This window comes from Colletotrichum gloeosporioides (assembly GCF_011800055.1).
Source record: "Colletotrichum gloeosporioides strain Lc1 chromosome Unknown consensus_91, whole genome shotgun sequence".
NCBI classification, from domain to species: Eukaryota; Fungi; Ascomycota; class Sordariomycetes; order Glomerellales; family Glomerellaceae; genus Colletotrichum; species Colletotrichum gloeosporioides.
The window spans coordinates 23,089-46,091 of NW_025544736.1; the positions used below are offsets into that span (position 1 = coordinate 23,089).

The 23,003-nt window shown below is 52.5% G+C and overlaps 5 protein-coding genes across 5 annotated transcripts; 3 read left to right on the forward strand and 2 right to left on the reverse strand.

The window, feature by feature from the left end:
- Positions 1 to 4,584: 4,584 nt before the first annotated feature.
- Positions 4,585 to 6,206, forward strand: GCG54_00008164 (uncharacterized protein; the record flags this gene model as incomplete). The annotated part of the gene is made up of 4 exons (XM_045408136.1): positions 4,585 to 4,688; positions 4,762 to 5,284; positions 5,361 to 5,523; positions 5,611 to 6,206. 4 exons carry the CDS (start codon positions 4,585 to 4,587, stop codon positions 6,204 to 6,206), a joined length of 1,386 nt encoding a protein of 461 aa, XP_045257870.1.
- Positions 6,207 to 6,431: 225 nt separating this feature from the next.
- On the reverse strand, positions 6,432 to 9,114 carry GCG54_00008165 (Kelch repeat-containing protein; the record flags this gene model as incomplete). The annotated part of the gene is made up of 5 exons (XM_045408137.1): positions 6,432 to 7,033; positions 7,084 to 8,089; positions 8,212 to 8,810; positions 8,861 to 8,950; positions 8,997 to 9,114. 5 exons carry the CDS (start codon positions 9,112 to 9,114, stop codon positions 6,432 to 6,434), a joined length of 2,415 nt encoding a protein of 804 aa, XP_045257871.1.
- Positions 9,115 to 14,213: 5,099 nt separating this feature from the next.
- On the forward strand, positions 14,214 to 18,236 carry GCG54_00008166 (uncharacterized protein; the record flags this gene model as incomplete). Its single annotated transcript, XM_045408138.1, has 3 exons — positions 14,214 to 14,641; positions 14,699 to 14,815; positions 15,008 to 18,236. The coding sequence occupies 3 exons, from the start codon at positions 14,214 to 14,216 to the stop codon at positions 18,234 to 18,236; spliced, it is 3,774 nt and encodes a 1,257-aa protein (XP_045257872.1).
- A 935-nt stretch (positions 18,237 to 19,171) lies between these two features.
- GCG54_00008167 (uncharacterized protein) lies at positions 19,172 to 20,549 on the forward strand (the record flags this gene model as incomplete). Its single annotated transcript, XM_045408139.1, has 3 exons — positions 19,172 to 20,006; positions 20,069 to 20,157; positions 20,217 to 20,549. 3 exons carry the CDS (start codon positions 19,172 to 19,174, stop codon positions 20,547 to 20,549), a joined length of 1,257 nt encoding a protein of 418 aa, XP_045257873.1.
- Positions 20,550 to 20,676: 127 nt separating this feature from the next.
- GCG54_00008168 (uncharacterized protein) lies at positions 20,677 to 22,892 on the reverse strand (the record flags this gene model as incomplete). The annotated part of the gene is made up of 2 exons (XM_045408140.1): positions 20,677 to 22,399; positions 22,453 to 22,892. 2 exons carry the CDS (start codon positions 22,890 to 22,892, stop codon positions 20,677 to 20,679), a joined length of 2,163 nt encoding a protein of 720 aa, XP_045257874.1.
- Between the last annotated feature and the right edge of the window lie 111 nt (positions 22,893 to 23,003).

The following is a 23,003-nucleotide window of genomic DNA, read 5'->3' on the forward strand; positions in this document are numbered from 1 at the left end:
TGTCAACCGCTCATTCGTTTCATCGCACTAGGGAAATGGAGGCCGCCTGAAAAGGCGGCGACAGGGCAGAGCTCTGACAGTGGAGTATCCCAAAATAAAGAGCCGTTATTATCCCTCGCACGGTGTCGGTAAGGGTGTGCAGACTATCGCCCAACAGGGCTGTGGTCTGTAGATCTATCTACCAAGTCGGTAGCATAGTACCCGCAGTTGAATGTCTAGAAACAGATCCCGTTCACCGAAGGATACTTCTGTATGGTCAAATGCTATGACGGCTGCCTATTGTTCTATGCCAAGCCAATATTTGCTTCGAAGATGGTCGGGTTGTTGCCAAATGCGTAGACTCGCATGAACGAGAGGGTTGCAACTTGCATGTATGGGGCCGTGAACTGGATACCACAAACAAGGCAACCACTTGACGCTCGACGCGCTTATGTGGCGCTGGATATGTGCACGCCGGATCTACCGAGCTTCTCACTGGCTTTTAATCCCACTCAAGTCTGCGCTTTTGGCATCCTCTCCTACGAAGGACCGTCATTCGCAATTCAAAGGCAACATTCGAATCAAAGATGGAAATTCCCACAGAGTTCAAGGTCATCATCGCACATTTAGATTCTTGGAAGAACGACATTCAGGGTATACCGGGACTGACACATTCTGAGGAGTTCATGGTTACAGACATTGATCATGTCAAAGATGATTTGAGAAACGTTGGAAAAACTCGAAATATCTCTGAGACTAACGTAACAAAGATTCGCGACGAATTCGAGAACTGCGAAACTTTCATCAAAGAGTGGTTTGACTATCGGCACGGAAGGCGAAGACTATCCAGCAATTCAGCTATTAATACGGAAGTTCATCTTCCTGGAGACAATCGAGTGCACAAAATCAACATCGAATATCTACCAGATTTGATAGCCTTATCGTTCAAAGACATCCAGCGGTGAGCGATAAATACTTGAGAAGAGTTGGAAATAATGTTGACAGGCTTGCAGCATTTTATATGCAGTTGACGACAAGACGACGCCACGGACCAGACAGCTCGCATACAGTCCGTTGCGTTGACAGTGTCCACCCCGCAGTTTTTAGCCCGAAAAAGGCAAAAAAAAGGGGCTTTTTATTAGAAAACCACTAAATTACCCTAAACTTCGTTCACTAATACCTCTATACGTACGTAATACGTATAAATAAAAAATATATTAATTAATAACCCTTAGTTAGGTAATTATAATAATATCTTTTTTATTCTTATATATTACATATATATAGAGTTATTTAAGTATAAAATTAAGGCTAATTTTAAGGGGTTTTTTAAGTAGATAGTTTAACGTAATATACTAGAGGTTTCGTTTTTTCTTTTTAGCGTTATATTAAGTATCTATTAATCTAGAAACCCCCTTAAAACCCCCTAAACTTTATACTTTAATAACTCTATATATATATAATATATATAAATAAAAAAGATATTATTATAATCACTTAATTAGGGGCTATTAATTAATATATTTTTTATTTATATATATTATGTATATATAGAGTTATTAAAGTATGAAGTTTAGGGGGTTTTAAGGGGTTTCTAGGCTAGCGGAAAATTTCCCTTCCGGGTCAAACTTGGGGGCGGACGCTGTTAACGCAACGGACTGTACAAATCAACAGAGTATCAAGATGTTGAGCTTCAAGATGAGTTGGAAAACATTGACAGGGACAACGACCAAGACAGTATCTCTGATACGTCAGACGATTCCTCTTCGACCACTGGAAGTATTTTCTCTGATGCTGGAAGCGCGAGCTCAAACTCGTCCTTGCCAGGTCTCCAGGCGATAGCTCTGCGGCAAAAGTTCGCCGAACTATTTTCCAACGAAGCTACTATCAGAGAAATATTTTCCATTGGCCTGAATACAGAAAGCGTTGGGGCGGAGTCCATCACGACTGCCTTTCGCAGATCTTTGCGGACGTTGGGGAAAGAGCTCCTGGCCACAACCGCCTCACCTGAAAAGCGTACTTGCGCCAAACGAATGACCCTCTACGCCAGATACATCGCCGACTTTGTCAGAAGAGTCTGTGATCCCGCATACGAGAGCAGCCGACTGCGCGTCGATCCAACGGTCATGTCAGCAACTGAGCAGCGGCGTCACATTGCAAATATTTGCTGAAAAGCCCTGTTGCGGCCTCGCCGGTCGCTCCTCGAGTTGCAGAGAATCATTCTGACCAGCGAATGAACTTAAGCGACAGTGATGGGGACTCAAGCGACGTGGATAACGATGAAAGGCTCTCCTTGAGGATAAAGGATATTGAAGTATTTATCTTGAAGAGTGAACAGTTTCACACTATGAACGACAGGCTCCATTTCTACATTACCCGAAGGGTTGTAGGACGACAAGCACAGAAGAACGCGGAAAGACAGCTGTCCCTGCCAGAGATCATGGACAAGTGGCTCCCATACTTACCTCGGGCACTCTCACGTGTAGGGATACGCGGTCCAGTACCCCATGGTGCACACCGTGTATCTTGGACTTGTGTGAGTGTAGCTCTCATCAATTTTGTACTGCCAAGCCTTGGACTAACAATCAAAAGACATGTGGCCAAGAACTCCATGATGACTACTTTGGGATTGGAGCCACAGAGTTAGAATATCTGAAGGCATCCCTCGCTACGTTGGATGTATCCATCAGCACTGAGACGACAGTTGGCGGATTCATCCCGGGCGCATGGCTGCCTCACTCCAGGAGTATTTACAATGCAATCGTGACAGCTTACTCAAGACTCGCGAAACGTTCATCGAGTCGAGGCGGCGAAGGTGTCTTACCCCTTCCAAACAGAATCGGATCGCCTCTTCCCCCGCTGCCTCTGAAAACAAATGGTAAATCCATTCACTACCTTCTTTCTTGCATACAGACGGGAGAGAGGGGAAATGGAAGGAAGCTTCATCAAGAGCTCGCACCGGAACTGGGCGATGATAACAGATTTTTTCAGTTCATCAGATATGCTTACTACTCTAACCGGAGACTGGGCGCCCGTTTTACCCTGAGAGCTGTGTCTGAAATCGGCCACTGCAAGGTGAGACTCGCCTTGGAGATGTTTTGATTCAACTTGGACTTATCAAATCCTGTCGCAGATGATGGTTGACTTCAGCGATTTCGCCTCAGTACACAAGCATACTTCGTCTTGTGCGTCTGGGACGACAGCTGCGTGTCCATGTTGGCCACCGCAAGAGCTCATCGGTACCGAGTACGATTGCGCCGCCGGCGGTCTGCCTAGCATCAGCCCGCCCGTTGGGCCAAATTACCTCCTGCACTACTTTGAGCACCCAGATCACATCAAGGCAGGGCAGAGGCTAGCTGTTCGCTATATTCCCTTGAGAATAGGCGCGCGACTCGCCACAAGAGAAGATGAGATGAGAGAAGCATGGGGCCTGTACTTTGAGGAAGGCTGGCATATGAGAACAATTTGCACCGTTGTCTCGGTCCTGCTTCTGATCGCTAGTCTTCTGTTTGGGATAATTTGGACGTTGGTGAAGTCAGACATACAAGGAGGCTTTGGGGTTGCGGGATACTGTGCCACGGCCACGACGATTGTGACGATGGTCCTGGGTGTTCTGGCGAACCGAAGCTACTAAAGCTTAATGGCGATACCGCTTAGCTCCTGATTATATGCTACCAAAAACAGCATGGCATCGAAATATCTCGATTCACTTTCGTCTCCCTTTCGAGACCCTCATTCTTGTTGTTATCACGGTGACCCATGTTCGTTATTGCTGTCCCTGTCGTCGTCTGTCATTACTACCTTATCCAACCCAATAGTTAGAAGCATCCCCCCGGATCGCAAAACATTCTCCATCCGTGTGTCACACATTTTCGCGAAATTTCCATTATCCTGGTACAGCATTCCTGCTTTCCTAATCATCTTGCCTGTCAGCTTGCATTTCAGTGTGGCTGATTCAGGTAGGGGTGGTTTTGCAGACTTGTCTCAGTTAAGCCACTGGACGGTAATCATGTTTTGCAATCTCGACCGCTGCATCTTGCTCCTGTTGTCAACCATCCCTGTCAACTGTACATTTCCAACGTGAACAACTGGTCTTCCGTCAGTCAAGAGGATCCGTCCAAGGGACCGACATGACGATAGACTGTGAAAATCCCTCAGACTCCACTGACATGTCCGATCCTGATGTCAGTGGGATAGGGGTAAGCAGGCCCTAGACCTCCCTTCAAATTTCTATGGAATTAATGAAATAACCAGGTGTCTATTGGCTTCGTCGGAACTGGTTGTCTGATGATTCTGCTTCTGATCATTTGCTATGTCTTCGTCTTTGACCCAAAGCTTGACCCGCTTCGGAAGCAAGGGCAAGCCATGAAGAAACAGGACAGACCAAATGCTATCGACGTAGCGGTTTTGCGAAGGGCCAGATGGGCGCTTTCGACCCTCGGTGTCAGTTTCATCTGGGTTTTGAATGAAAGGAAAGGTTCCTTCATAGAAAGAGGATTCAACAAGGTAACTCAGTCACTCGCCATCTAATAATCTCTACAGATGGGCAGAGCGAAATGGCGAACTTCCGATGCAGTTCTAACGTTGAGGCAGTGCATACTCGCGATGAGCGACATCCAAATTGCCACAGGGCTCGCGGTGTTGATCAGCGGCTACCACGAACTACCTCGCATTTCAGCTTATCATTGGATGATAGTTGTCTACACTGCGTAAGTCTCCCCACTACAACTAACTAGTAGCAAGTAATTCAGAGCCATCAACGCTGATACGTGATGCTCGCAGCTGGTTCTCATCCGTGGCGCACCTTGCAGCACTATCCCACCTCCGAACCTACTACGCAAACCACCCGGAACGCTTCATGTGGAGACTGGTATTGATCTTCTGCGTCGTCACAATGCTGAGCGTCGCCATGTTTATCAACACCCCAATCAAGGTGAAGATGGACGCTTCCGACGGAACCAAACTCACCGACTATAGGGCAATTTGCTTGTTCAACGAGTCGAGACTTTCAAACGGGAGCGTGCCTGAAATAGCAATGCTCGCAGACACGACCTTTTCAGTGTCCATGCTGGTATTTGGCCTGATCATCAGAACGGTGAAGATGAGCCGTGGGGTTTTTCGTTGGACCTATTTTTACAGGTCGTGTGTACGATCCAAGTTAGCCATCATTGTCAAGGGTGAGGGCGTTGGCCTGCGTCGAAGACTGGGTCATCATTTGTATACGCTATTTATCGCTCGTCCAATGGCTGTCTCGTGGATATTGGGGCGCTTGTATTTGGAGCTGTGCAGCTCATTTCTTGCTGAGGTGTGTAAGCGTTGCCTCCTTCATCCCACCTCTCGCCGCCTTCATGAGGCATGGATTGCTGCTAAGCTCTTCACAGGTCGCTTGGGTCGTGATCACGGCATCGTGGGGGCTCAAACAACTGCTATTGATACGAGCAGAAGGCCCCGAGGATGAGAACAGTTGGAGCTTTGGGCAAGTTGCCGCCGTGGTGCTATTTATAAGCCCATTATGCCTAGTCTTCGAGCAGTTCTTCAATCCAGGTATGTTTTTCGTGTGACGGCCCCTCTTCTTGTATCCTCTCAGGCTTCTCGGGTTGGCAAAGTTACTGACCTACCATGCGTATCAAGAACCAGCAGACGCTGCAAATCCTAGGCGCAGTGGCGCTACGACAACTCGCTCCGATGGAATTCTCGAAATACAGCCCTCAGAACCAGACTTAGAAGACTCGCACGTGCGACGAAAGCCCATCGAATGGATCAGATTGGTACACATCTCCGCATGCTGGGATGCCCCATCCTCTCGAGCAACGGTGCATCTGTTCGTCGGCTTCAATTTCCTGCTGATGGTCTACGCGTTCAACGACTACGTGGTGTTCCGGGCATTCGTAAAGATGATGACATGGTTCTTTGTGTATCAACCAATCCAGGCGGCCCTCGTTCTTCTGCTGGGCATGGAGCTGGAGCAGACGGAGCTCTGGGCGCAAAGCCACACACTTAGACGCGCAACTGTCGTCGCTCTTATAATTGCGTGTTTATTTGGCACCATCGGAATTTTCTTGCCGTTTTGGGAGGCGCCCTTCACGCACCTTTACGTCTGCCCTTGGGAAATAGTACCGGTGTGCCTTGACTATTTGATGGTTGGGGTTGTGGTACTGCAGTTTGGCGTCTATCTGCTTATTTACATGGCGAGAAACTCTTCGAGAGCATTGCGCTCGGGAGGGTAAGAAAGGAAAAGAGAACCAATTCTACTTCAATACTAGGGACTTGGGTCTGGATGGTACGACAACCCAGTTTCAAGTATTTACCTCACGAGAGAGAACCTATTCGACACATGCAGCGATGAGACTGGAACGTCAATAACCCAAAAAGATTGGAATTAGGAAATAAATTACGAATATCTACACATCATATCTCATTTGCAAATTGCCACCAGAATATCCTCGGATTCTTTACTTCTTAGACCCAAGATCATCCTCACTCTCATGGAACATACTCCTCCTTAGCGTGCCCGTTCCAGCGGGACTGACCGGCAACATCCTCGCCGAGATGTAATCCTCGCCATCGGAAGCCCCTGTTGGCGGACTAAGAGGGCTCGGGTGTCCCGGTGTCGGTGTCTCAGGAATACCAGGTGTAGGCGTCTCCGGTACCGTCGCGGGGACTCCACGAGCACCCTGCTGCGCGCCGGAAACCTCTTGCTCGCCGCCAGATGATGCCGAGCTGACCGTCGCCTGGCTGATGTGCCTCAGGTGCCGGGTCTCGTTGTCGCTGAGACCCGAGACATCGGAGTCGTGGCGACCGGCTGGGGTGGAGTGGGAGACAGGCGGGGAAGGCGGACCAGGTTCGGGAGACTGGGCCCTGGTCTGGAAACCCAGAACTCCTGAAGACCGCGAGAGGGAGGACGCGTTCTCGTTGCTGGATACGGAGGCGTAGTAGGATGACTGGTGTGTTGTGCCGGGGTTGGAGCCGTTGCCCGTGCCGAAGTGGGTGTGTTTGTTGATGATTTCGACTGGGGTGAGGCCTACGCCATGAAGCTCTGCGCGTGGGGAGGTATCTGAGGCTAGTTAGCAGTCTGTTGTTACGACGTCGATGAAAGTGTCTTACCAGGAAGTTCAGCAATGTGGTCATCGGCCATCTCGTGGGCCACAACCGGCGCCGGAGAAGCTGCAGGGGCAGGAGGCGGTGTGCGGACCTCTGCCATATCCAGAGTAGACGGGGTCTCTTCGGTCGTAACAGTCGGAGCCTTGGCCGGCTCACTGGGCTGGCCTCTAATCCAGGAGATGATGCGTGATCCGTTGTCGTCGGTGGCGGTCGCAGTCCCATTGCCCTGCCTGAGGACCTTGCGACGACGCCAAAGGCAGAAGCCGACCAAGATGCCAGTGATAAAGACTAGACCTAAGACAACTCCTAGAACGGGTGCGACCCATTTCGGAGTGCCGCCACCACCGCCGCTGTTGTTACCATTGCCTGGGTCGTCAACGATCGGACGGTCAGTTTCTTTCGCCTCGGTGTAGGGATACCATGTGTTGATCTTTGTGGTGTACTCGGCGGCGAAGACAGCTGAGAGACTCGGATCAGCCCAGCCTGACGGTACCGGGGTCGTGGCTGTTGCCGAGCCCTGCGCATTACCGCCGATCTTGCTCTGAACGTCTGTAGGAACAGTGTAGTTGGACCACTTGCTGGGACTGTAACTATCCTGCCACTTTCCACTCGAGACGTTGAAGACATGGAAGAAGTTTTGGAGGCAGGGTCTGTTACCAGCACCTGATGTTTGTGGGTATCCCCCGATGACCAACATCTGATCCGGGTAGGGCATCACGCATTGGTGGCCGGCGCGGGCGTGGAGCTCGTTGCCATCATCAAGCTTGATCCACTGAAACGACGGCATGGACAGAACCCACACGGCGTCGCTGAAGCCCTCACTGAGGCTAATGCCAGGGTAGCCGCCATAGTAGTACAAGTTGAAGCTGGAGCGATCGGCTGCCGTGGCAAGTACGGCGCATCCTCGGGTGACAGCGCCAGGTCCGCCTGTAGTCTCTTGTTGATACCACTTGTCCGTAGCAATGTCGTAAATATCAATCTTTTGTGTGAATTCGGGACTTTCTTCCGCCTGTATCGGCTGTCAGCATAAATGTTAAACACTGAAAGCGACGTAGAACTTGCGCTGCGGTCTGGGTTCGTAGATTTTGCGAGGCCGCCGCTCGCAAATTCGGGATACGTGACCCCTCCTACAACGACCAGAATACCTTGCTTTCCAACGGGAACCCAAACTGCTGATGGATTTGCCCTTGGCTTGAAATCTTCCAAAGTTTTATTGGAGAACGTCTCGGATAGCTGTGTTGACATATCGAGGGTGATGAGAGAGCTTGACGTCGTGTTGGCGACGTTGGACTTGTTGCTGGTGGTCCGGTAGATTTCACCCCAGACAGGTGAACGCATGCCGCCGATGTACCACGCCTTGTTTTCGGATGGAGCGCTGACTCCTGCTCCGTAGGTCACCAACGGCGAGACGCCGTCGGGAAAGGTCTGCTGGTCGCTGCCGTTCCTGAACAGCGGCTTCTCTGGGCCATAGTCGTAGAGACGCCATAGAACAACCTTGGAATCGTCTGGCGCCTCTGAAGCATCTGTCCTTCTCTGAAGATTACCCCCATACAGGTAGAACTCTGCATCGTTATGGAGAAGAGCCCCATCAATCCTGTTAGGGGAGTAACTACCGACGGGGCCGGATCCACCGGGCGCCTTTGATGTAGTTTGAATCAGTTTAGTGAGGTTAGTGTCTAGATCGAATGGGTTGCTGAAGTTGAACGAAAGCATAAGCCCGAACGGGTTGTCTGCGCAGGTCAGTCGGTATCAATCCTGATGGAAACGCAACGAGACTCACTCAATGAAGAAACCTGATTTTCATTTGGCAGCTGCTGCGTCCAGGCCAAGTCTCCGCCATCAATCCAGAGCGTGTCGCGAATAACGGCAGCTTGGTGTCGTCAGTATCTGCATCAAAAGACACAGGTGCTCCGTACCTCTAGGTGCTTCCCAGTAGCACATGCTTGCACTCAGTTGTCCGGGCTCCCATCCTTCATACTGACCAGCCGTGAGGCCGATCAAGGCCGCGAACAATACGGAGCGCGTAAAAGCCATCATTTCCACAGCGTTGAGCCTGAGTTGTTCGACTTTGAGGCGTAATGCAAGAATTCACGCAGGCCGTCGCTGTCTCAGTGCATGGCGGCTGCTCGGGGTGCTTATTTGGGGCGGGATAGCACCGCACTACTAACAGCGAGTGGCAAGGGGCCTTGCGAGAAAGAAGCAGAGCGAGGGAGGTCAGCGTAAGCAGAGCAGCGGATGATGGCTCGAGTGCGGTTAGGAGTTCCCAGGTAAAGAAAGATGGGCCAGGCTTTGCAGAGAGGCTCTTGCGGCTGACTGGGCCGGCTTGTGCCTGTGATTGGGAGAAAACTTCAGAAAAGTCACTTCGGTTATTGGTAATATGATTCTCAAAGAGAACTGGCCGGGAAATGAAGGCGGAGGGCTCGAGAACACGTTCGAGATCGACTGAACCCCGCAGTGTCGCCTTCACCAGATGCCCGAGAGAACGGATCGGTACGGTGGCGACGGGAAACGACGAGAGGGACGAACGAGCCGGCAGAGACAATGATAAGATTATTGCCACAAAGAAAGTCAATCCGACTGCCCAACTCAGAGTGTGTGTGTAAGGCTGTACCCACTGGGTGAAGCACGACTGGAGGAGGCAACCGAGAAGATGGAGGGTAGTAGAGGATGCGATGTGCTTATGCAAGTCTCCGGGCCCTAGACAAGGCAGGTGGTCGGGCTCGGCGGACTCTCGGATGGGGCCATTCACGAGGACAAGAAGCTCGTACCGACTTTCTTGAGTGTGGAAGTAGCTCTCGTCATCATTGGTGGGTCATGAGGGATGAGGGTTGGCATGCCAGAGCAGAACGACTGGTTCTGGTGCCGATCGCAGAAACATGGCGACTTCAGCCTCACCATGCTGTGGGCTAATCAGTGACCTCCATGGCCATTAAGCTTGATCCTAAGGAAGGAAAGTGCAATTTGCCTTGGAATAGTATCCTGTGTCTGGCTAGAAGTATCTCTCGTCAAGCGAGAAGTGTCTTGCTTGTCGATCGCTCCCACAGCTTGCGCTGTGTGTTGCCTCGTGTAAAATTTGATGAGAGCAACGAATTGCGCAGCACCAACATCGAAGCAACAATAGGTGTGGCACAGGTAGGCAGTGCTCAGTGTGCGGAAACACGGCAACGATACCGCATCCCCGACAGGGACGACCGTAAGCACAAACACAGCTGGCTTCTGTCAACACTTGTTGGGACGAACCAGCCACACCAACTCAAGGAATCAAGAGCTAAGAGTTGGTTGCCGTGGCAGACAAACATGCTACTCTGTCGGCTAAATGGGGAGAAAGTTTCCTCGGGAGTTTGTCGCATGAGAAGAATTGGGATCTCCCCAATGATGCGTGGTTGCTTGCCTGGCTGTAGTTTTGACTTCTCTAGCACAGCATCTGGTCAGCACCAGTGCTCGTCTGTACTCCTCGCGGCAAGTTGTCCGAGACTTGAGGCGACCCAGACTTGCGCGACAGGCGAGACAGCGCACCAACGGCAGTGGCATCGTTCGGGGTCATGAGCCTGAAGGAAGCAAAAGTCTGCTTTGCCGGCGGGACGCAGATGGCTGCTGCCTGTGCCTCTCATGAGCTTCTTAGGCGCAGCGGACCCGGCATAAGCATGCATACTTGATGGTGTGGTGGCAGTGGTCGAAACAAGGAAAGTTATCTGCAAGTCAGTCAATAGACGAGTCGCCAAGCAAAGCTGCAAGGCCTGGATGGGACCAGCACAGTTGGAGCAGTGGATTGCGACCAGGATCGGGACCAGGGAGCTCGGGCGAGCTCCAGCATCGAGTCTCCAGCCTTCTAGGTCAGGAACAGGCAGAGCCAGAAGCTCACTAAAATAAAGTGTGGTAGGATGACGGCGTCAGCCCTGTAGGATGGGTCGAGTAAGACGTATCCTGGACAATATTAAGAGTCGGTGAACCGTAAGACGACAACCAGACTCTGGCGGCGATGCCGCAATATGAATCGTGTTTGATGAGCATAGCAGCCAGCCTGCCACAGGCGGAGAATCATGCTACAGACCGAGCGAAACCTGGAAAAGACCCGATGGCTTTCTCATCTAGATGGGGTCGTCGGGTGCGGAGGTGGCGGCCAGCCTCGAAGTCGGTCCTCGCCGAGGAAGCGAAACATTGATTGATGGTGGATGGAGAGGCGACCTTGAATGCGGGAGAAGGGACGGGAGAATAGAGTGCGAGAAACGGCGGCCGAGAAGCTAGGCCCTTCACAGTCTAGCTTGATGAGGTAATCGTCATCTGCGCCAATGGGAAGTCCGGGTTGGAAGGACAGCAGGCACGGACGGAAGCGACCCACTTTCACCCATTACCCCTCTTTCCGTCCCCAGTATTAGATCAGCAAACAGGGCCAAAAGAAGAAAGCCCGCTCTGAGCGGTCCTTCTCATAGGGCAGGAGCGAAAATCCCATGCTGAGATGCTAAGCTTAATTCGGATTAGCTCACGTCTATTGTGAGTGCGTTTTTGTCCCCTGTTCCTGGCCATCTCATCCTTCTCTGCTGACTTCTTCTCCTTCACGCATTTTCCCACCTGGCCGCCCTTCCCTCAGCCTGACCATCCCAACCACCCTCGTTGCAATTGAATCCAATTTACGACAAGGATCTCACGAAGAAACTTCCATGTACGGCTATGTCATGGCTCTGTTCAATGGGTCGAGCAATCAGCACTTGCAGAATGGCCACGAATCCGGCCATGCATCATGCCATGTTCAATTTTGAGACCTTACAAATACCTCATTGCATATGACAGAGACCGACTTATGCTTACACTGTCACCAGCCTTGCCTCCAAGATGTCCAAAGCAGTGGTCGAGATCGAGTCATGATTCACGGCTACGTCCACGACAGCAAGACGGCACAACATCGCCAGGCGCATGGCCAATTTGCCCCGGATTCTCCTTGCTGCTTGCACCGCATCGCCGATGATTGCATCAATACGACCCCATCACACGAAATCTCCCTGAGACACAATTCTGTCACCAATTGTTCTCTCAAATCGCCTCGCAGTGCGCACAAGTGGCACCTCTGGGCTCATGCTGTGCTACTTGGATTGCCTCACAGCCTCTCTTCCCGCTGCAATCGACCGGATACTAGCATCTTGGACGACTCGATGGCAGCCTGTTTCCTTTGTGCCCGGTAATTGATCTTCCGCAAGGGACACTCGGACGCTGCCGTCGAGCCATGCCAGTCGCACAACTGCTCGGGTTCGTGTCTCTTGTTAATTCGAGTCTTGCCACGTTCTGGCACCTTGACCAACAAGTTTTCCGGCGTGCCTGGCAATCTGGAAGCAATATCGTCTGCGTCCCTGGGTCGATGATCTTCAATCTTGTTTCCCACGCCGGAACTCAACCGTCGCAGGCGCTTCGCATCCCGCATGTCTACCACCCTACTGCTTTCCCGACACGTCTAGGCCCCAGAATTCTTGTCGGTCCAACGCCTCTTCATTGAAGAGTTACTTGTTACGTTACTTATCATATCCACCTCGTTCTGCCCGTTCCGACCTAGGCCGATCCAACAGCACAGGCATACATGTGCAGTTAACCCTGGCTTGCAGCGTGATGGACGAGTCTTGCGCGAGCGGGACCAGGGCAGACCAGTCATGTCCGTGGCCCACGCCAAAAGTCCCCTGGGCGTGCAGGAAGCTCTTCGGTCTTGGCCCTTGCCAATGCCACCCGCCCCCAACCCAGGCACGACGACAACGACAACGGCCGGCCGATGCCGCCCCACGCCGCCCGACCTCATCCATGTGGCCAGGCTTCAGGACGGGAACCAGAGCGAGTCGCGAGTCGTCTTGCTCACCACCCACCACGCCGTGGTCTCTGCTGTCTCACTCTACACGATTTGATGATCCATTTTCTCGTTTTTCTCTTTTTCGTTTTCGCCTCTTTCACTGCGGACCTCTACTTGGTCCCAATTTGCTACAGCTCCAGCCCAACCCTGGCGATCACTCACAACCCGCGTTGGTTCCTTGTGCGGCATATCGCAGCTAGGTAGATTCTCTTGGGTGGGAGTTTGGAGCAGCTATGATGCCAGCCTGATACTCTGCAAGTAACTTCGCACTTCGCTGTTGACATCTCAAGCCTTCAACACTGCCGTATCGAGGCGCTGCTCCTCCGGGACGCGTACCCAAGTGTTCATGTCGTCGCCATCACATTTTATTGATCTTGGCGACCACACCTCCGGAGCCGTTCCTGTGTGCCGTTGTCACAGAGACCCATCCATCTTCGAGTCGGGCGCTGCTTGCCTTTCAAGGCAGTAGCTTGCCATCTCTAGCCAACACCCCTGCCGTCATCTTCGCAAGCCCCGGGCCAGGGTCCTGGTGGATTCCCACACGGCCACGCCCCTCCTCCGATACCCACTTCCACCGGCTTTGTCGCCTCTTGTGCCCCATTGCTCTTGTCCCGATCTTGCATTCGCCAATGGTCTTCGAGTGAAGCATCATGGTAGAAGTACGCCTCCATTTACCCCGACTGCCGTCCGAGGCACGCCCCCATCAGGGTGATGGCACGTCAGTACACGAGGAGTCTAGAGCTTAGCTCCCATGTTGCTGGATTCCTTCGTCATCTCAATTCCCTGCCCTCGGCCTCTCGCTGGCTGGCTTAATTAGCTAACGCCCTCCCCATTCACTCGAGCGAGAGACAGAGATGGAGAGAGAGGTTTGCTATATGCCCAGCTCATAGGCCACCCATCTTTGTCAACACCATCTCGGACGGAGGTCCCGCCGAGCGGACACCACGCAGCTAGCTTACGGGGTACGGACTGCTCTCTCTGGCTAAAGCTAGCGGGGAATCTTTTCCTGTCATTGTACGGAGCCCTCTTCCTTCTGAGCTCAGGTAAGGCTGCCTCGCCACTCAGCTCTCAGCCTCCCTTCCCCTCGCTGCATCCCATCGTACATACATATGAGCCCCCAGGTACCATTCCCAGCTCGCCTGAGTTTGTCCTGCCCCCAACTCCCACCTGGCACCCTCTGAGCGCGCCTTCCAGCTTCAAAGGCCGCCCTCCCACACTCGTTAGTTGATCGTCGCATCGCATACTACCATTGACTGTGGGCGCCTTTGGGAACTAGCCTCTCGTTCACCTCAGCTACTCGGCCATCATGTTGTTGAGATCACTCTTGGTCCTCGGGACCTTGGCCGCAAGTGCCGCCGCGCAGGACGGCATACATGCCAGACAAAACGACTCGTCTCCGGCAGAATATGCGGCAAGCTCTGCTGAATACACTCCTTCACCCACGCCGGAGTCCGTTGTCGAGGTGGTGTCCTCAGTCCCAGCAAAGACTGAATCGGTCGCTGAGCCTGCGTCGTCGTACGCTGCCCAGCCAGAGCCAACACCCACTGATTCGAAGAAGACTGAGGACTACAACACCAACACCGATGATTGCGAGCATTGGGGCTCCAAGTGCCCTTGGGGGAAAACTGTGACTGTCACGGAGAAAGTGAAAGAGACGCAGACAGCTACGGAGACCGTTTGGAAGACGATCGAGACCACTGTCACCACGGAGAAGCCTACCACTCTTACAACCACGTGAGTCTATCTGCCTCTACCAGAGAATATAGGGCGACGTTTCTGACAAACATACAGAACCACATGCACCGAGACAGTCTTCACCACCCAGTCCTACACCACAACTGACTATGAGACGACAACCGTAGTGAAGACCAGCGTCACCTCGTATCCTGTTACGACGACAGTTGCCATGTAAGTGAAAACCTCATCTTCTACGCTTATTCGTCTACGGTTCGGGTCATTAGTTGCTAGTGGGAAGACGACCGAATCCCATCATCCACTTTCTTAGCTCCCAACCTTCTATGAGCTGGCATCGGATGCATAATGTGCAGATTACAGGATCAAGACTCTATACTAGTGGATCTTAGTACTAATTGATCTCAGCTGCAAACCTGTACCTGAGCCGACCACTTCAGAACCAGCCGGGTACCCCACGTACGGCAGAAAGCGGACTAACCACGAGATCTGCGAGACCAAGACGGTGGTAACCTCGACAACAAAAACAGAGTACATCACCGAATATACGACTGTTCCGGTGCCAACCACCGTTGAAGTTACCCAAAAGTATCCCACGACTATTGTCCAAACGGAAGTCGAAACCCAAAAGTACACGGAGACCAAGGACCGCACCCAAGTTGTCACACAGACTCAGGAGGTGACCGCTACCAAGGTTTACACTTCGGTCTCAACCTTCACCACCAAACACATCGTGACAACTGAGATTCCGGTGACTGTGGTGTCGAGCGTCACTCAGTACATCACAACCACTTTCACGACGACGGAGGTCTTGACCAGCAACTACTACTTCACCAAGACTCAGACTCAAAAGGTCACGGACTACGAGACCATCACCAAGGATAAAACCAAGGAAGTAACCGACTACCAGACTGTAACCAAGGACAAGACCAAAGAAGTGACCAACACGGCCACTATCACGAAGCCTGTTACTCGCACAGCTACAGTGACGTCTGTTACGACTTTCACAACACCGACAACCATCATCTCGACATATGTCTACACTACAAGCGTCCCCTACACCATCACACTGGACCACACTACGACGACGACAGCTTGGAGTGTCTCTACCTGGATTAGCAAGACGACATACACGAAGCCAATCACCATCACGGCGTCGTACACCGAAATCCAGACCCAGACCGCCACTGCGACTGCGACTGCCACTGCGACTGCCACTGTGACAGACCGACAGACTGAGCGATACACCGATTCAACCACCATCTACGTGTCGAAGACTTTCTACGACACCATCACAGTCTCAACCAGCTACCCTGTCACTGTTCCTGTTACTGTCACGAATGACCGCACTATCCGGGAGACTTCTTACACTACTGTCGTGGAAACTTACGTTACCACCATCATCTCTAAGGTTCCAGTCGTTTCGTACATCACACGAACCAACACCCGCACGGCAACAGCAACGGTCACCTCTCCGCCAGACACAATCACTTTGCCGCCGGTCACTGTGACAACCACGATCTCGGGCTCCCTCACGACAATCACTTTGCCGGCATCAACCATCATCGTGCCCACGACCGCAACAGTTACAGGCCCTGGCGAAACTGTCACGCTTCCTGCTTCGACCATCACCATACCCCCAGTTACGGTGACAACGTCCATCTCCGGCTCTCTCACCAAGATCACCTTGCCGGCGTCGACCGTGACGGTTCCCACGTCAATCTTCGCTACTGCAACGGTCACTGGACCTGGTGCCACCATCACCTCCCCCCCTGAGACAATCACTCTGCCTGGCTCAACAATCATCTCAACCATTGCTGGCGAGCTGACTACAATCACCCTTCCGGGCACTACCTTGACTCTCACTACAACGGACCTCGAGACTATCACTATCCCGCCTGAGACAACCACTCTCCCTGGTACGACCGTAATTACCACTCTGACCGAGACTGCCCCAGCCTCCACTGTCACGATTACCGAGGATGGAACGACCTTCACCAGCGTGATTCCTGGCCCGACGTCGGTAGTGACTTCGACTGTGACTGTGCCTCCAGTCACTCTCACTCTTCCTCCCACGACGACGACGGTGACCTACACGGACATCCAGGCGTGTCCTGTTCCGACTGAAGCGCCCGGCCGTTTGGCTGCATTCAACCCCAAGTCAGATCGCACCTGGGGCTGTGCACCTGGTTATGTCTGCAATCCCCCCAAGCCAGGTGGCTGCGACATTTGGGCAGACTCTCCCGTCGATGAGTATGTCTGTGAGCCCCAGTACTGTGTGGAGGCACCGGAGTTCAAGAGGTCCGACTTGGACTGGAAGAACAATGAGACTGGTTACGTCCCTCCAAATGAAGGCTACTTCAACCTCAACCCGGAGGCTTTCGGTCTCTCGTATGATGTCTTTGAGTTTGAGGTCATTACGACGACCTACAAGAAACATGGAAAGTACAAGACGACCACCATCACGACGGGCAACTGGGCCTCGCAAACTTCGCTGACGCATTTCCCCCCGGCTTCAACAACCGCCACCGCTATTGTCGCACCCGTTCCTACAAGCACTGCGAAGAGCGACTATGAGTATCACCATAAGCCAGGAAAGACGTACGAGCGTCGTGCTATTCTCCGCAAGCGCGATGACACGATTGTACCTTCGGTCTGTTTCTCCCCTTGCAACGATGCCTACACTGAAGCGCAGAGTGTTGGAAAGTCGTCCGCCCTTTGTGAATCTACCTCTGCATTCCAGGACGGTTATGGTGTTTGCCAGCAGTGCATTGAGACAAATGCTCCCGATGTCAAGTTGACCAATCAGCAATACCTCGCACCCAAGTTCCAGCAGTACCTTGACTACTGTACCGGCTCGTCCCCCACATCAGCAACTACCACTGCTGGAGAGCCGATTGTGACAAATTCGCCAACCGTCACCACCGAAACTCAGATAAGTCAGGCAACTAGCCTCTCGCCCGTGCCTATCACCGAGAGTTCTACAACCACATCTTCCCAGAGCACTACGGCTCCCTCGTCCACTCCTACGCCTACGTCCTCGCCAACCAGCGGTCCTTCTTCGGTACCTGAGACTACTGCCTCCGCCACCAGCACTTCCGTCTCAACGGCATCCTCTAGTACCCCTGAGAGCTCGTCCGCACCTGCGACTCCCTCCACGTCCGAGTCTTCGTCGTCGGCCGCATCCACCGCGCCATCGGCCACGCTTTCAACCGCAACGACCGGGACAGCTTCGGCATCTGAGAGCGTATCGTCTGTAGAGTCTACCGCAGAGTCCACCGAGGCAAGCGCAACCTCCACTGCAACTGCCAGTGCAACTGCTTCCGGGAGTGCGTCGGCAACTGGCTCGACTTCAGCTTCCACGGCCTCTTCTGTGTCATCTGCCGCGGAGTCTACTGGATCCGCGACAACCGGAGCTGGTTCCAGCCCGTCAGCATCAAGCCCCTCGGAGTCGGGTACTGCTGCTCCTTCCGAAACCAGTGGAGCTGCATCATCTGCCCCTAGTGCCTCATCTACCGTCACCGAGCCGAGCTCCACTTCAGCCGGCCCGCCTGCGGTTACGGCTGCCGCCGCAAAGCCCGTAACCTCTACCTTCTTCGCCATCTTGGCTTCGATCGTGGCTCTCCTCCTTATCTAATCTTTCCACCCACTCCTTCTGATCACATACTTTGATTCAACTTCTTTAAGGATTCATACATTCTGGTGGGAAAAAAGTTATTTTGCTTCATCATTCACGACACTCCCTCTCGGCCCCCGAGCCGATCATCATTATGGCGTTTTCACGAGAAAAACAACGGCGAGATATGATACAACGACAAATTTCACGACACTCCTTAAAAGAATAATGAATAATTCAGCATGTTTTATGGGCGGGTAAACACATTGAAGGGTTTCTTGCATATTTAATGGACGGTTTGAATGGCTATGATACCCCCCGGACACTCCTTACGACGCACATGGCCCACAAGTCCGGCAAGACTTTCGGGAAGTTTTTGGAACAAATACCAAGGCATACGATTTCTGCCTGGGATGGAAATACTGAGTTTGAGATTGCAAATGTTAGAAAATGCTGGTTTATTGGGATGGGGGTGGTAATGGGAAACATTGGTACTGGTTGGGGCAAGGTGGCCTCTGTACCTGGTGGTTGTATGTGAGAGCACGATATCCATTGCATTAATGATTTTTTGATTCACCAATTCTGTCGAAAAGCTTCTTGATGTTTCCATGCTTGACTTTTGACTCATTCCTATGGTGATATCTGTCCTCTATTCCGGCCTTCGATGTGGATTTGGGATGCCTGGCCCCGCCCGTGCCGCGGCACAGTAACGGTCGGGCGATGAGATGACTCCAACTAATCCTTCGCCTGAACTTCTTAAGACTTACCGCAAAATTGAACACGTTTTCTTCGGTGAAAGTGTCTCTTCGACCTTTTGGGGCTGAAGCCACGATTCGACTGGACACGTCCGACGACGCAAATATGCTTAAATACACTTCAACGTTTCGCCAGGATGGCATTCAGCTTAATCAGTACCTAGATCACTGGCAGCCTCCTTTGATTCCCGAGACACCACAATGAAAACCAAATCAACGCTCTTCCTCATCCTCTCCTGTGCCCTCCTCTTCCAAGGTCTCGCAGCAGCATGGCAAACCCCCCTCCTCCCCTGGCGCAAAGCCGACTCCACGCCTAAAGCAAAGATCCCGCAGTTCATCCTCGATACCAGACACCCGTGGCTCACCACACACGTCGACGAGCTCTCCAAACTCGAAGACCCGAAAGCCGTCTTCTGCACCCCTCTCAAAGACGTCATAGCCGCGAGTAACCACGACCCAGAATGCAGCCACGACTGGCAGCTCAACGGGCTGGACATACCCAGCGACCTCTTCCACCGGCTTGAGATCGACAATAACCGCGTCGGGATTGATCGCTACGGGTGGTCCAACGCGCGCAGCCGTCTGCTGGAGATGAAGGAGTGTCCGAGGGCGTTGGAGGAGGTGCGGGAGCTGAAGGTGGACATCTTTGCGCACCGCGGGGAGCCGGTGCTACCGCCTGGCGAGTTGCCGGGGCTGTTTGTGGAGGTTATGGGCGGGATGACGGGGTTGAGGAGGCTTGACTGGACGATTCGGGGATGGGATGAGAACGCGGCTTTTCGGGAGGAGTTTTACAGGCAGGGGGTGGAGATGAGGTCTGTCGAGGAGTTGAAGGCGAATATGTACGCCTCGTGGATCCGGGATTCGACGCCGAGGTTGAGGATGTTGGAGATTGAGAGGGATGACTGGTATGATTCGAAACCGGACGACTGGAGGGAGTTTCCTCTTGTGTGGTTGGAGAGTTTGGATAGGATGCAGGAGCTGAAGAGCTTGAATTTGGGGGGCATTTGGTGGGATAAACAGGTTGAGATGACGGAACGTAAGTCATCTGGCATACACATGGATGTGGGCTTGAATTGGTAGACACTGACAACCTTCTAGTCATTCCGAAAGTGCTGCCGAATCTCGAGGAGCTCTGGGTTGGACACTTGACCCATGGGCATACTGCTCCCCCAGGGGAGGCACTTCGAGTAAGCACACAATCTCTACCCTGATCATCCCACCATATGGCTAACGCTTTCCCGAACAGAACATGACGAGAAACTTCGCTTCCCTTTCTAGCCTCAAGAAACTTTATCTTCCGCGTTCGGCCGACTTGTACCTTGACTTCGACGGGGGCCCGTGGTGTGGCAACGCGTACGACGGAGACGACGGCCAACGGCTCTGGCGCCAGGTTCGGTTGGATGACATTGAGGCGACGGAGCGTGCGGGTGTTATCATACAACAGGAGATGCCGAGACTGAAAGGAGTGGACGTGGGGGATTTCTATGGGAACTTCACTCTCGACGCTGACGGAGGGCGGGCGATTGATTGGCCTTGGACTGGGAGGTTGGAGGATTGGCTTCGGGAAACAGACTTTTGATCCCCAAAATTTGAATTTCCTGAAGAGAACGGGCTCTAGCTTAAGATGTTTGCCAATAGAAATCGCGTGATATGCGCATAATCTATTGTCTTTTGCGTCCTTATCCTCATCCTTGTCCTCGTCCTTTTCACCAACCAAGTACTCTGGCAACTTCCGCCATTCCCGTCTTCAGTCGCAAGGGGATGAAGAATTCGAAATCTCCGTCTCGACTATCAACTGCGCCGTCTGATTGCTCCCCTGATAGGTGGAAATGATGCGGGACCGAGTTGTTGTCGAAAGCACCCAACAAGTCGGATTTCCACTGCTGACCCCAGAATTGATGATCATGCCCCCTTGAAGGATTGCTTGACGCCCAGTCCGCCGATGAGCCTATCGGAACTTCGCGAAAGGCACTACATCGAAACATGGCTAAGAGGTGGTCCGACTTATGCAGAACATCGAGCATCCATAAATCTATCCGCTCCATGTTAGTCGTCCACTTCTTCAGTCTGAGGAAAATGGCAGAGACTTTCAGCGTATGGTCCAGCGAGTACCAGCTCCAAGTGCTCCGCGGATACATGCTCCCCAAAGCCTCCTCTTGATGTCTCTTACATAAGCCGTACGTGTTCGCTTCGTTTGAACACTCGTGGCAAGTCTGAGAGTATCGTTTCATTTCCAGACCTGGCCTCACAGGCCAAAATAGATGGTGAAGCGAGGATCTCAACGCAGCTTTGGTCTCGGGGCTGCGCATTGCGTGGAGTTGGCTTGGAGATGACGCTTTCAACAGGCAATCAGGCACCGTCGCCCACCGTCTGGGCAATGGGCGGTTGCATTGGATGATAAGCTCTTGCTCGAGATTGGCTGCTTCGTGCAAGATGCTTGGCAGCCTCTGTGAGGAAACATAAGGCGAGAAAACGTCTTTAGCTAGTGCTTCCATGGCTCGATTTATGGCCTTCGTCCCAGCCACAGGTCTTGAGGCTAGATCACTTTCTGACTCAGAGCGGCCAGCTTCTAGATACGGTGTTTCAGATAACAATGTCCTCAGTTGTGAATTGAGCAGGACGTGTGTCGTTGGAACGTCAGCGTTTTCTGGCTTGCCAGCCAAAAGCGCATGCCGACTATCGACCCAGACGGATCCATTTGCAGCAAAAATCGAGAGATCGAAGCTTTCAGAATCCAAGGCTCCCCTTGAAGCTGAATGCTCAATCTCCAAATGGTCTTTGAGCTCCTCGGCGGTCGTATACAGTGCGCTTTGATCGCATCCGGAGAAGTCGTGGCGGTCCACGAGGTGCCGCGCCCGCGAGAGGAAGTCGTTCTTGTGGAAAGGCTTGTCACAGAACAGACAACGGACCGAGAAGTTTTTATATACCCGGGCGAAAGCTTGATCGATTCCTATCAAAGCTCCGCATGACCAGTGGCCCTGGGGCTTCGCACGTGGGAAACCGAAGTGTGCTATAGCGTCACTGTGCTCCCTTTCGACACAGGAGAATCGGCGCTTTCTCTTCCCTCCTCCTAGCGGTGATGGAAACTGGTTCTCACTGTACTCGGACCCGCTGACGCTCCGTCGTAATGGCGATGATCCGACGAGCCGCTGAAGAGAGCTGGCGACACTTGCGATGCTAGAGAGATTGTCGCTCATTCGAGATATGTGGTTCAACGTCTCCTCTTGGATCATGATGGCCTGGTTCCTTTGGTCTTCCGATGACGCAGATATGTGATCCATCAATTCATGATGTCTGGCGTTCGAATCGGCAGCCGCGTTCCTGGTAAAATCGCGAGTTGCGGCATTGGACCTTAAGTTGGACTCGGTCAGACTCTGAACATCGATGTGAACTCGATCCAACTTCTCCAGACCAAGATGAGAAATCGACCTATCGTTTATAAGCCCAAGATCTTCACTTCAAGCATGGGCAAGAACACCCACATGTTCAGAGCGCCAATGCTCAGACTGATTTGGGCCCTATGGGACACCAGCTTCGACTCCAGGGTTCGAACTGCGCGAACGCGCCGATTCTGCAAGACCTCACTTACTTTCTGACGTTTTGTAGAAGGCCCCGAAGGTGGCTTGTGATTCTCTACCCAGTCGTCGAGATCCCGGCTGCATCGCTCGAGCTGAGTGTGAAGGGTGACAATGTGCGAAGCCCACGGTGTGCCATCGCAGGTGCTATTGCTGTCTTTCACGCTCTGTAGAGCCGACCTCAGCCCTGTAATCGTCGAAATCATAAGTTCCGTCTCTCTTGTCGCATTCTCTGTCCGGATGTCGGATTCTCTCTGGTCCTGGATGTATTCATTCAGCCTGACAAGCCCATTGAGAAGTTGGCCCGCAAAGGAGAGCAGCCCGACAATGCCAGCGGCTGCCTCCATGGTGCTAATCGACTTGAACGAAGCATATGGTGATCAAAGATTCTATGCCTTCAGGAGATATATCCCGGTTATACGGCGCCAAGGCGTGCGCCTCTTTGAGGCAGTGTCAGG